This window comes from Rhinoderma darwinii, chromosome 13 (assembly GCF_050947455.1).
Source record: "Rhinoderma darwinii isolate aRhiDar2 chromosome 13, aRhiDar2.hap1, whole genome shotgun sequence".
Lineage (NCBI taxonomy): Eukaryota > Metazoa > Chordata > Amphibia > Anura > Rhinodermatidae > Rhinoderma > Rhinoderma darwinii.
Window position 1 is genome coordinate 45,729,962 of NC_134699.1, and position 14,482 is coordinate 45,744,443.

Consider the following 14,482-nt stretch of genomic DNA (forward strand, 5'->3'; position numbering starts at 1 on the left):
TGACCCCAGCTGTTTAACCCTTGTAATGCTGCAATCAATAGCAAAAACTAGATTGTCAGTGATCACCGGAGCTGATGTTTAAAAGGACAACCCTAGGCAGGGGCGTAACTAGGAAACACCGGGCCCCATAGCAAATTTTGACTGAGGCCCCCTCCCCTGGGTGCCACACACAGCTTGCCCTTGTAGATAGTGCCACCCCTGTAGACAGTGCTATACAGCCCTCCCTGTAGACAGTGCTATACAGTCCCCCTGTAGACAGTGCTCTATAGCCCCCCCTGTAGAAAGTGCTATACAGCCCCACCTGTAGACAGTGCTATACAGCCCCCCCCTGTAGACAGTGCTATACAGCCCCCCTGTAGACAGTGCTATATAGCCCCCCCTGTAGAAAGTGCTATACAGCACCCCCCTGTAGACAGTACTATACAGCCCCCCCTGTAGACAGTGCTACACAGCCCTCCCTGTAGACAGTGCTATACTTTCAAGCACCACAAAGAGAGACAATCGATGCGGCGCGCAGGGGCAAATTTTGTTTATTTTAAGCCATGCCTCTAATCCTACCCAATCCCCGCACATATACACCCGGGTCAGCCCCCCATAGCTGCCCCCACAATATAATGCCCCCCATAGCTGCCCCCACAGTATAATGCCACCCATAGCTGTCCCCACAGTATAATGCCCCCATGGCTGCCCCTGCAGTATAATGCCACCCATAGCTGCCCCACACAGTAAAATGCCCCCATAGCTGCCCCCACAATATAATGCCCCATAGCTGCCCCCACAGTATAATGCCCCCCATAGCTGTCCCCACAGTATAATATGCCATCCACACAGTATAATTCCCCCCATACCTATCCCCACAGTATAATGCCCCATACAGTATAATGCCCCCATAGCTGCCCCCACAGTATAATTCCCCCACAGTATAATGCCCCTCATATAGTAAAATGCTCCTATAGCTGCCACCATATCAGCCCCCCTTCCCTACCCGGTATAATTCCACATAGTGCCTAATAGAAAAACATAATTACTTACCTATCCCTGTTCTCACGATGGGGGGAGGATCCTTCTCCTCCAGTCTGTGCTCTGAGTGACTCGGCGCAGACAGGAGCGATGACGTCACTACATCGCGCCTGCCTGCGCCGAGCCGCTCACGGCAGAGTGAATGCTGTAGGAAGGGGCCGTCAGCTCCTTGCTCCCGCATTCAGGAAGCCGGACCAGTGCGGTCAGCACTGTGTGGCTACAAGGGCCCGGCGGGCCCCCCAGGCTTAGGGGCCCGGTCGCAGTTGCAACCCCTAGAGCTACGACACTGTAATACAGAACCGATAAAAACAAGGGGACATATAAGAAAACACCGAAAAAGGCCATACTTACAAATGGACACAGCCGGGTCAGAAACGCTGATGAAGGAGTGAGCAGGTGCTTTAAATAATAATAGCCACTCCCACTGGTCTTGAGGGGAGTGGTGTGTGTGGTGCATGGGATGTGTAGTAAGAAATAATAAATGAATAATGTGTGTGCAAGTGTAATACTATAAGTGAAATATAGGGGGCAGTAATGAGTGAAGTGCCTCAATAGAAATAAATGGATAATGTGTGTGAAACATGGAGGGATAGTGTGTACGTCATGAGGCACAACGTGTATAGCCAGGTAGAAGCCTATTTGTGACGCCTTGATAGTTCATAGAGCGGGCTACCCTGCTTGCTATGCCAGATAACAACACACCATGCTCTCCCAGCATCAAAGACCCGGCTGTGTCCAAGAGAAGCGAATATAAGTAGTATTGAAAAATACCTGGGGTATTAGTAATCATTTTGGCCAAAAGGACGCAAGCTCGCAATCCACGACAAGGATCACTCCTTCATCAGCGTTTCTGACCTGGCTGTGTCCATTTGTAAGTATGGCCTTTTTCGGTGCCACTGTAATACAGTAGCCTATGGCAGAGCAGGGAGATACCTCCCTGCTCTGTCATAGTGTTCAATAGCATCTGCGTTCGAAGTATGCGGACACTATTGAATGTGGCGCTGCTACCGCTGTATCAGCCATAGCGGCTGCTAGCGGCGCCTCCGGGCAGGGGGAGCCCCGTAGCAGCCGCTATGGCTGCTACAGCGGTAGTTACGCCACTGGCCCTAGCCCTAACAAAGGCTGTGAGTTCTGTCCTCTGTGATACCTTAGGTATGGTCTTAAAGCTGCCTGTACATTTTGCATGCACAGGCAATTATGCATTTGAATATATAAATATTCCAATGCATTACAATAAAAACTACAAATAAAAAAGTAAAAGTCCCCTTTTGGGAACAAAAATTGAAATAAAGTTCATTAAATTAATTTGTTAAAAAAATATATATACACACAAATTCAAAGAATAAAACAAGATTATTTTAAAAAAAAGGTTATATGAAATAAAAAAAACATAACAAATTACATACACCGTGTTACAAATTATTATGCACATTGGATTTAAGTGTCATAAACATTTAATTATTTGTTTTTCAATTAAACTCATGGATGGTATTGTGTCTTGGGGCTCTTTGGATCATTGTAATCAATCTCAGACACCTGTGATAATTAGTTTGCCAGGTGTGCCCAATCAAAGGAAAACTACTTAAGAAGGACATTCCACATTATTAACTCCTTCAGGACTGAGCCTGTTTTGGCCTTCAGGACGAAGCCGATTTTTCAAATCTGACATGTGTCACTTTATGTGGTAATAACTCCGGAATGCTTTTACCTATCCAAGTGATTCTGAGATTGTTTTCTCGTGACATATTGTACTTTATGTTAGGGAAAAAATTTGGTCGATAAATTTAATATTTATTTGTAAAAAACACCAAGATTTAGAGAAAATTAGCAAAAATGTGCATTTTTCTAAATGTAAATGTATCTACTTGTAAAACAGATAGTAATACCACACAAAATAGTTACTAGTTTATATTTCCCATAAGTCTACTTTATGTTTGCATAGTTTTTTGAACATTCTTTTATTTTTCTAGGACGTTACAAGGCTTAGAACTTTAGCAGCAATTTCTCATATTTTCAAGAAAATTTCAAAAGCCTATTTTTTGAGGGACCAGTTCAGTTCTGAAGTAGCTTTGAGGGCCTTCTATATTAGAAAGTCCCCATAAATCACCCCAATTTGAAAACTGCACCCCTCAAAGTATTCAAAACAGCATTCAGAAAGTGTTTTAACCCTTTAGGCGTTTCACATGAATTAAAGCAAAGTAGAGGTGATATGTACAAATTTCATTTTTTTTTAATTTGAAAATTCATTTGTAATAAATTTTTTCTGTACCACAGAAGGTTTTACCCTAGAAATGCAACTCAATATTCATTGCCCAGATTCTGCAGTTTTTAGAAATATCCCACATGTGCCCCTAGTGCGGTAATGGACTGAAACACAGGCCTCAGAAGCAAAGGAGCACCTTGAGGATTTTGGGGCCTCCTTTTTTTAATAAACTGCTGTTTGGACCCACAACAGGGCTCAGAAGGGAAGGAGCACCATTTGGATTTTGGATTTCTGATTTTGCTGGAATAGTTTTCAGTGCCGTGTTGCGTTTACAATGCACTGGAGGAACCAAAATAGTGGAAACCCCCCAAAAGTGACCCGATTTTGGAAACTACACCCCTCAAGGAATTTTTTTAGGGGTAAAGTTAGCATTTTGACCAAACAGTTGTTTTGCTGAATTCATTGGAATTAGTCTGTAAAGGTAAAAATCTAATACAACAGTATTGATTCCGTCAAAACAACGGAACCTTTCACAACGGTGACAAACGGAAACCATTGGCTCTGGATCCGTCACCATTGAAATCAATGGTGATGGAAACGGAAACCTATGGTTTCCGTTTGTGTCTGTCAGGGCTCCGTTCTGACGGAAAGCTCAGACGAAACGTCGGAACAGAGCCCTAGCACAGATGTGAACGAAGCCTTACATAGGGCTGAATATAACATCCACTACATTATCTGTACTCAGATGTTATCTGTGGTATTACATGGAACTGCAGGTAACGTCTACTACATTATCTGTACTCAGAGAGTTATCACTGTGTGTTATCTGTGGTGTTACATAGGACTGCAGGTAACATTCACTCTATTATCTGTACTTAGAGAGTTTTTACTGTGCGTTTATGGTATTACATCGGACTGCAAGTAACACCTACTACAACATGTTTACTCAGAGAGTTATCACTGTGTATTATCTGTGGTGTTACATAAGATTGCAGGTAAAACTACCATATAATCTGTAGTCAGAGAGTTGTCACTGTGTGTTATCTGTGATGTTACTTAGGACTGCAGGTAATTCCTACTACATCACCTGTACTCAGAGAATTATCACTGTGTGTTATCTGTGGTGTAACATAGGACTGCAGCTAACGTCTACTACATTATCTGTACTCAGAGAGTTATCACTGTGTGTTATCTGTGGTGTTACATAGGACTGCAGGTAATGTCTGCTACATTATATGTATTTAAAGAGTTATCACTGTATGTTATCCGTGGCATTACATAGGATACTACATTATCTGTACTCAGCAAGTTATCACTGTGTGTTATCTGTGGTGTTACATGGGACTGCAGATAACATCTACATTATCTGTACTCAGAGGGTTATCAAAATGTGTTATCTGTGGTATTATATAGGACTTCAAGTAACACTACTACATTATCTGTACTTAGAGAGTTATCAGAGTGTCTTATCTGTGGTGGTTCACAGGATTGTAAGTAACACTACGTGATAATGCTTCATTCACATCTGCACTAGCGCTCCATTCCGACGTTCCGTCTGAGCTTTCCGTGAGAACGGAGCCTTGACAGACACAAACGGAAACCGTTTAAAAACACAGAAAAGGCCATACTCACAGATTAGGAGGGTAAAAACCCGTTCCAACAGGACAATGTTTTTCGTTTGTCTCCGTTGTGCAAGGGCTCAGTCGTTTTGACGGAATCAATAGCCTAATCGACTACGGTATTGATTCCATTAAAACGATGGAACCCTTACACAATGGTGAAAAACAGAAACCATTGGCACTGCATCAGTCACCATTAAAATCAATGGTGTTGGAAACGGAAACCTATGGTTTCCATTTGTGTGTGTCAGAGCTCCATTCCGATGGAAATCTCTGATGGAAGGTCCGAACTGAGCCCTAGTGCAGATGTGAACGAAGCCTTAGCTGTATTCAGAGAGTTTTTACTGTGTTTTCTGTGGTATTACATAGGACTCCAGGTAACACCTACTACAGTATGTTTATTCAGCGAGTTATCACTGTGCGTTATCTGTGGTGTCACATAGGACTGTAGGTGACATCTACTACATTATCTGTACTCAGAGAGTTATCACTGTGTGTTATCTGTGGTGGTACAGAAGACTACATGGGCCATCCATGAGGCGAGATGAGATTTTCGCCTTAGGTGGCAGCCTGCTGCCTCTCTGAGGGGGCGGCGGCACCACTGAAACCAGCCGCCCCACTTCCACTAATTGTACCTGCATCTATATGGCCTGGCAAGCCTTACAATTACGCTGATTGGCAATGCAAGCGGCGCGATGACGTCATCGCGTCGCTTCTGTTGTTGTAAGGCGCTGATTGGCGGGGCAAGTCATTCTGCCCTCCCAATCAGCGCCGTCGTTCTGCCCCAGCAGACTTTCTCAGAAGAGAGCAGGCCTTCATTAACACATGATGGCATGGGAATGGGATCAAGGTGAGTAGGTAAAGTTGTTGTTTAGTGGCATTATCTACAGGGGGAGCTATATGTGGGACACTATCTACAGTGGAGGCTATATGTGGGTCACAGTCTACATAGGAGGCTATATGTGGGACACTAAGGGGGCTGTTTGTGGGGCACTATATCCAGGGGGTGCTATATGTGGGGCACTATCTACAGGGGCTTAATGGGGGCACTATCTATGGGGAGCACTGTGCGTGTGTGGGACACAGTGTATGGTGCTATTATAATCAGGGACAAAGTGTATGGTGCTATTATAATCAGGGACACAGTATATGGTGCTATTATAACCAGGGACACAGTGTATAGTGCTATTATAATCAGGGACACAGTGTATGGTGCTATTATATTTAGAGGTGCAGTGTATGGAACTATTATATTTAGGGCATAGTGTGTGGCACCATGAGAATTTTATCTTCGTTTATAGGTGCAGAAATGTTTGAATAGTGAGATGCTGAAGATATCTGAACGGAAAACTGCAGAAATGGGCTGTGGCCGGGAGAAGTCATCATAGAGGTCTGGACCAGATAGAGGGAAAGAGAAAAAGAACAACTAAAATCTGAGATCATCATCGGTGAGTCACTTAATATAAATATTTATTCTGCCTCTAATCAGTACTGTAGTCACTGTATGATCTGCAGCGAGATGGTGGGTGGTATGACTTTTTTTTATTTTTTTGTAAAACAGCAACTGCCAGCATCTTCTTACCATTGTTCAGTCCATGCTGGGAGCTGTAGTTTTACAAACCTATACGACAGGGGTTGCAGTAAATTGAGCTGTATTTGTGATGGTGGTGTATTTATGTGCTGAGCTTTGTTCTGGTGCTGTACATATGTACTGAGCTTTGTTCTGGTGCTGTATATATGTACTGAGCTTGGTTCAGGTGTTGTATTTTTGTGCTGAGCTTTATTCTGGTGCTGTATATATGTACTAAGCTTTGTTATGGTGCTGTATTTATGTACTGAGCTTTGTTTTGGTGCTGTATTTATGTACTGAGCTTGGTTCTGGTGCAGTATATATGTATTGAGCTTTGTTCTGGTGCTGTATATATGTCAGAGCTTGGTTCTGGAGCTGTAATTATATAGAATATATTTATAATAACAAAATTGCAGGACAGATAGAATTTTTCAATACATTGTATATTTAATGGGAAACTGTCAGGTAGTTTTAACCCCTTGAACAGCCACCATGCAGTAATACATAACCTGACAATATTTCCAAACATTCCCCTGTATGTTGTTTTCAGATGTAGAAAAATATATAAAATCAACTTTTAAAACGGCGCCTACTATATGCTAATTGTCACGGTCTGTGTGTATGTGGATCCACTAGGCTCCACGGCCGTGGCGGGGAGACAGCTGGCGAAGCAACAGAGCACCCAATCAAATACAAAGTCCGGCGCTAGGGTACCTGAATAGTCCAGACAGTGGCCGAGGCTTTAGCATGGATGGAGGTGGGTGCAGCAGGTTGTGCCATATGTGGCGGATGACACTGTGTGTGGTAGATGGCACTGGATGTGGTAGATGACACTGGACGTGGCAGATGACACTGGACCTGACTGATGAAACTGGACGTGGCAGAAGGCAGCAGGTGCAGTAGGACACGACTCCAAGACTAACTGGCTCAGGATCAAGGACACAGCACGGGATACAGGATACAGGTAGCAGGTCACAGGAAACAACGGGAACTGGATAACACTAAGGGACCATGTGCTAGACAAACATGGGAATACTAACAATGCTCAGGAAATGAGCAAATTGGGATGGTCCTTCTTATAGTCCAGGGGAATCATGGGTTAATGGATGATGATGATTCCCATGTGCGCACTTGCCCTTTAAGGCCGGACACGAGCGTGTGCGCACACCCTACGGGAGACAGAGGACCGGAGCGGAAGTCAGCGCTGGCGTCTCCTGGGAAGGAGATGCTGGCCAGCGCTCACAGATTCATGGAAGCGGCCGCCAGGGGGTAAGTAATTCTGACGGTCTGCGGACATGGACGCTACTGTATCCCCCCCCTCTTAAGCCCCCTCTTCTTGGAGCCAGAGCAAGAGAGAAACTTCTTAACGAGGGCAGTGGCACTGAGGTTCTCCTCCGGCTCCCAGGACCTCTCCTCAGGACCAAACCCTCTCCAGTCCACCAAACAGAAAGTCCTTCCTCCTACCCTTTTACAGTCCAGGATCTCCCACGCCTCAAACACATCAGATGAACCACTGGGAGCAACTGCAGGACTGGGAGTCTTACTGTAGCGGTTCAGGACCACTGGTTTCAGGAGGGACACATGAAAGGAGTTGGGGATTCTGAGGGTAGGAGGCAGCCGAAGCTTATAGGAGACAGGGTTTATCTGTTGTAATATTTCAAAAGGTCAGAGGAAACTGGGAGAAAACTTGTATGGAGGCACCTTTAAACTAATGTTCCGTGAGGACAGCCAGACTTTGGTACCTGGAAATTACTGAGGCGGCTCTCTTCTTTTTATATCCGCTTTTCGCTTCATGCGATCGACTGCTAGCAAAATAGAGGACCGTGTCTGTTGCTAGATTTACAGAAAGTCCCCAAATGCAGAGTCAGCAGCGGGTACCTGAGATGTAGCCGACACAGGAAGAGGGACTCTAGGATGTTGACTGTACACAATGTAGAATGGTGTGGAAGTGGTGGATTCACTTGTGTGGTTGTTATACGAGAACTCGGCCCATGGAAGAAGCTGTACCCAGTTATCATGCTGCAAGGAGATGAAGTGGCAGAGATAATTTTCCATGATCTGGTTAATCCTATCGACTTGCCCATTAGACTGGGGGTGATAGGCTGAGGAAAAGTCCAACAAAAATCCAGGAGTTTACAGAAGGCTCTCCAGAATTTTGAGGTAAATTGAACCCCTCGATCGGACACGATGTGAGGGGGCAAGCCCTGCAAGCGGAAGATGTGCTGAATGAAGAGACTCACCAGTCGGGGAGCAGAAGGTAGGCCGGTCAGCGGGATAATATGTGTCATCTTCGAGAACCGGTGCACCACCACCCAGACAGTGTTGCATCCTGCTTAGGGAGGAAGGTCTGTGACAAAGTCCATCGCAATGTGCTGCCAGGGGACATTGGGTACAGGCAGAGGTTGTAGCAGGCCGGCAGGCTTGGAGTGAGCAACCTTGTTAGAAGCACACACCGTGCAGGAAGAGACAAAGTCCACAACATCTTTGGGTAGCGTGGGCCACCAGAAATGACGAGAAATCAGGTCTCGGGTCTTACGAACACCAGCGTGCCCAGCCAGTTTAAAGCTGTGTCCCCAGCAGAGAATTCTTCTCCTGTCTGCCAACTGAACAAAAGTCCTCCTTGTTCAGATTTCCTCCTTGAATTCTGTTGAAGTGTTTGAATATTATGCGTAAAAATTTCTAGGGAAAACGCTGACTACATTATACTGAATATAATTCCTCTGTTTGCATTTTTGAGGGGGAATGTTAAAGCATGGGATAAGTTACCATTGACCAGAGCTGCAAAAATTGTATTGATCGAAATGTTTTTTTTTAATCTAAAATATAAAATAAAAATTTCAACTGTCCAATTTGGTTGCCGGGAATTTTTTTAAAAACGTTAGAAGCTATCTCTAATGACCTAATTTGGAATGAGAAAAAAACGGCATTAAATATTCTGTTCTTACCCTACCGATAAACAAAGGTTCCAACAATTTCGGGACTGGGAGGGCCTGGGGGCTAATAGATTTTTGTTGAAAATACTAGGGAACAAATGGTCTAATATATTTGAAACTCTAGAAACCGGTGTTCTGAATTCCCCTGATTTGGGACTTGGGCCTATTTATGATAACCATCAGCGGGTCTGGGATGCTGTCAGACTCATTAAAAAAATGAATACCTTTATTGAAGTCACTCCTCTATTGGACAGAAGGAATATTGGTGAGTTTGACGGCCTCCCGAACTCTTTGTTTTGGAAAAAGCATCACATCACAAGAATATCACATTTATTTAATAATGCAAATAATTTCAAATTAAACACGCCTTTTTGGCCTTTAAATATAAATCACGGTTCGGTCTTACACCTTTTCAATCATTAGAATGTTTAAAAAGTAAGAAAGGACTTTTGTCCTCACTATATAAAAATTCCTTTTAGGGGATGAAGGAAATCATATTAAATCACAAAGTAAATGGGATAAGGATCTTGGGATTAGGATCGTTTGGGGGTTAGTTTATAAACATATTGGAGAAACATCATTAAATCACAATCACCGATTTATTTGTTTTATGATCAATCATAGACTTTTTTTAAAGACCAAGCTCTTAAAGATTATGGGGTTAAGAACTAACAATAATTGTCAGACATGTGGTATACATCAAGGGGATCTCATACACTTGTTGTGGCGATGTCCCAAGCTACATAGATACTGGAGTGGAGTAGCAGCATCTATTTCTAAATTAATTCGAAAAGAGGTTCCAATCCAACCGATGCTGTTTATTTTTGGCATCTCTTGTCTTTTGAAAGACTGTGGTTGTAGCAAACTAATTAGAAAGATTTTGTTTCTGGCAAGATTGGTTATCATTTATAAATGGATCTCAAAAGATTTCCCACGAGAAGTAGAATGGTATCATAAGGTGAATAGAGTAATGCTTTTAGAAAGATCATATTACTTGACGTTAAGTAAAGAGGAAGGGGATTTTTTTTTTTTTATAAGATCTGCAACAGTTGGATAGTGGAACTATCCCATGAACAAAAAAATACTTTAGGGCTGGTTTAAAATGTGTTAGAAACTTTTTGAGGTGTAATGTTGTTTGTTTGTTTTTCCTCTCTCTCGCTCTCTCTCCCTACTCCCCACGTGATATTTTCCAGGGTTTTAGTGGGTGATTGTTGATTTTTCAGCATTGACTTTTGGGATAGTGTCTGTACTACATAATATTCTGTTTAATATAATGTTAACTCAGAACATTTTATTAGTTTTTTGTTATGTAGTATGAAATATTTTGTTATATAATTCAACAACAATAAAAATTATATTATAACCAGAAATTTCCATGCATTTTACAGATATAAACCTTGAACTCAGCCTCTAATATGATTTGTTGGAGTCTATCATCAATACAATGTTTTTATTATTTTCTATATTTTTTGCCATACAGGTCCATTATGCAGCATTATTGTAGAAAGATTTGGCTGCAGAGTAGCCGTAATGGTTGGTGGTCTCTTATGTGGTATTGGGATGGTCAGCAGCTCCTTCTCTCAGACTATAATTCACCTGTACCTAAGCGCTGGTCTTATTGGAGGTGAGTTGTGCTTCATAATCGAGAAGGGAATTCCTACTATGAGACTTTATTTTTCTAAACCACATATAATATTTGCTGTCACCATGTCATATCCAGTAGAGTTTACAATTACTTTTTTTCTGAGACATATGTCTTTCTAATGCACATAGGAAAGTAAAGAGGTACCTTTAAACAACATTTTGTTATTAGGCCCTAAAAATAAATTCTATTCTGTTTCTTTATGCACACAGTGAAGTTCAGTAACAGAAAATCTGAGCTCTGATCTCTATAAAGATATATGAAAATCAGCACATAATTTGGTGATATGGTGTCTGCCGATAAGAACTGTCCCTCTTTTAATTAAAAAAAAAAATTAAGCCTTTGAGAATACATTTTACATTTAAATCATACTACCCTCACAATCTACAAATATTTGTTTGTATGATCTCACCTATATACTGCAGAGCTTCCTCCTAGAATTTTTCACATGTCCAGAAAACCAAAAGTTTCTGCTATTACATTTTGCTGTTTATTACATACTTGTTGATTTGCTTCCACGTTTGAGAGTGACCCAGATAATTTCCATAGTTTTCATACATTTATAGGTCAAAAGAAATAATAATATTTTTTTTTTACACAGGCTTAGGACTCTGTTTCTGCTTCCAAGCAGCAGTCACAGTACTTGGTTACTACTTTGTCAAGCGTCGGACTTTGGCTAATGCTCTGGCCTCCACAGGCGCCTCAATAGGTATGGCTCTCTGGCCCATTGCATCCCAGCACCTCTTGGGGGCAATGGGATGGAGAGGTTCCTTTATGATCTTCGGTGGAGTGTTGCTCAACTGTTGCGTATGTGGGGCTATGATGAGGCCAGTTAAAGCTCCACAAGCTGCCCCTACTAAGAATGAATCCTTATCAACAGCTAATGGAGTCAACAACGGTATTGAGGAAATGGAACCAGGTAAAGGCATACAGAGATACATGGCTTTTGACCTACTTCTTCGGCATAGACGATATCAGATTTTCACAATAGGTGTCACCTGGCTAGTTTTAGGCTTCATCTTGCCTCTTTTCTATTTGGTACCATATGCTACCAGCAGTGGCATAGAAGAATCAACAGCTGCACTTCTGCTCTCTCTAATTGGCTTCATCAATATTTTTGCACGTCCAGTGTCCGGATTTGTGTCCCAGCAGCGTATGTTCTCTGGGAAGCTAATTTACCTATTTAGTGGGGCAGTAATTGTGAATGGACTAAGCAACCTTGTCTGCGCAGCTTCTGTGTCCTTTCCAGCCCTTATTGTTTATTGTGCGCTGTACGGCATCTCCATGAGTGTAATAGGATCCCTTGTTTTCCAAGTACTGATGGATATTGTTGGCATGAAGAGATTCCCTGGTGCTTTTGGACTTTTTACCATCCTGGAAAGTGTTACAATTTTGATGGGACCACCACTGGCAGGTAAGCAAAAATTTAAAACATTATGTTAATAATTATAATCATTCAATGCTATACATACAGCAGAGTGTTCCACATAGGAGAATGGGGCCTCCACTAGTAAACACCATCACACCTTTCAACTCTGGAACATGGGGGGGGGGGGCACCCATCTTTTGTAGGAAATAAGGACTGTATTACCCTTTGGCTCTCCCTTTTCTGCTTACATTGCTTAATTTTTATAGATGTGCGTCCATATGCACATTCACAGAGCCTATAAGAAAGAGTAAAACTCTAATGGACCTTTACTCCCATCAACCCCATAGCAGTTTTCATGGCTGCCTGTGTATATATATATATATATATATATATATATACACATATACCGCAATGAATGAAGAAAGAAATAGAGCTGGACTCACCCAAATCTGACATTTTCATATGTTTTATTGCTCAATGAGAAGTGGGGGGAGACGGAGATATGCACAAGTTCACAGGCAACAGCTGTTTCAAGTAGACATGCTTTCTCAAGCCTCCTGAGCCAAAGGATATTGCGATATTTTTTTCTTCATTCATTGCGATATATATGAACTTTTCTTGCTGACCCAGCACCTCCCTTGACACATACTGTATCAGTGTACATGCTGCCTGGGCAGTGATCTGCCAAACACCCGGAGGACTATTGATTGCAGCAGTGCCGACTTTTATTCTTTTGCTATTTGTTCATATATACATATACATTGTACAAAAGTTTTAGGCAGCTGTGGAAAAATGCTGCAAAGTAAGAATGCTTTCAAGAAAAGAAGTGTTAATATCAGTTAACAAAATACAAAGTAAATAAACAGAAGAGAAGTCTAAATCAAATCAATATTTGGTGGGACCACCCTTTGCCTTTAAAACAGCATACATTTTTAAAGGTAGTTATACTTCATCAGCAAGGTCTCACCCAGGCAAAGGCTTCAAAGCAGACAACCTATATGCCAACACAAAAGAGCACAAAAACCCAAAAGATTTCAAAAATAGTAAATCTTTAATATACAATAATCAAAATACAGCATATGAAAACGACACAGTTAGAACAGGACCATATATGGACAATAATACAGCAAAGGCAAGATGGAATATGCCATGTGGTATACAGTACAACCACTCATAGACACCGCACAGCTACTATAGTAGAGTATGAACATAGAATATATACGGATGCAGCTATCTTTATCTTGACTGATAATTTGCTGCAGTGTGATATCACGCAACAAAAGCCGTTGAAAAGTCATTGAAAGAGTCAAGATAAAGGATCTTTCCACTGTGTATTTAATGAGTTAAATGTCAAGATAAAGATGGCTACATCTGTATTTATAGAACACATTGCATGTCCAGAGAAAATAAGTTTAACCCCTTCAGGACTGAGCCTGTTTTGGCCGTGAGGACGAAGCCGATTTTCTCAAATCTGACATGTGTTACCTTATGTAGTGATAACTTGGGAATGCTTTCACCTATCCAAGTGATTCTGAGATTGTTTTCTCGCGACATATTGTACTTTATGTTAGTAAAAAAATTGAGTCAATAAATTTTATATTTATGTGTGAAAAACACCAACATTTTTCTAAAATTAAATGTATCTGCTTGTAAGACAGACAGTAATACCACACAAAATAGGTTTTCTTTATGTTTTCATAGTTTTTTGAACATTCCTTTATTTTTCTAGGACGTTACAAGGCTTAGAACTTTAGCAGCAATTTATAATATTTTCAAGAAAATTTCAAAAGCCCAGTTTTTCAGGAACCAGTTGAGTTCTGAAGCGACTTTGAGGGCCTTATATATTAAAAAGACCCCATAACTGACCCATTTTGAAAACTTCACCCCTCAAAGTATCCAAAACAGCATTCAGAAAGTGTTTTAACCCCATAGGCGTTTCTCAGGAATTAAAGCAATGTAGAAGTGAAATTTACAAATTTCATTTCTTTTTGCCAAAATTAATTTGTAATACAGTTTTTTTCTGTAACACAGAAGGTTTTAAACGTGAAATGCAACTCAATATATATTGCCCAGATTGTGCAGTTTTTAGAAATATCCCACAGTGGCCCCAGTGTGGTAATGGACTG

At 41.6% G+C, this 14,482-nt stretch overlaps 1 protein-coding gene across 1 annotated transcript in view; it reads left to right on the forward strand.

Moving 5' to 3' along the window:
- Positions 1–14,482, forward strand: part of LOC142666604 (monocarboxylate transporter 6-like) — a 48,350-nt gene that overhangs the window by 25,260 nt on the left and 8,608 nt on the right. Inside the window, 2 exon segments of the mRNA XM_075846729.1 lie at positions 10,826–10,969; positions 11,589–12,401. Of these exon segments, the coding sequence (XP_075702844.1) occupies positions 10,826–10,969; positions 11,589–12,401 (957 nt within the window).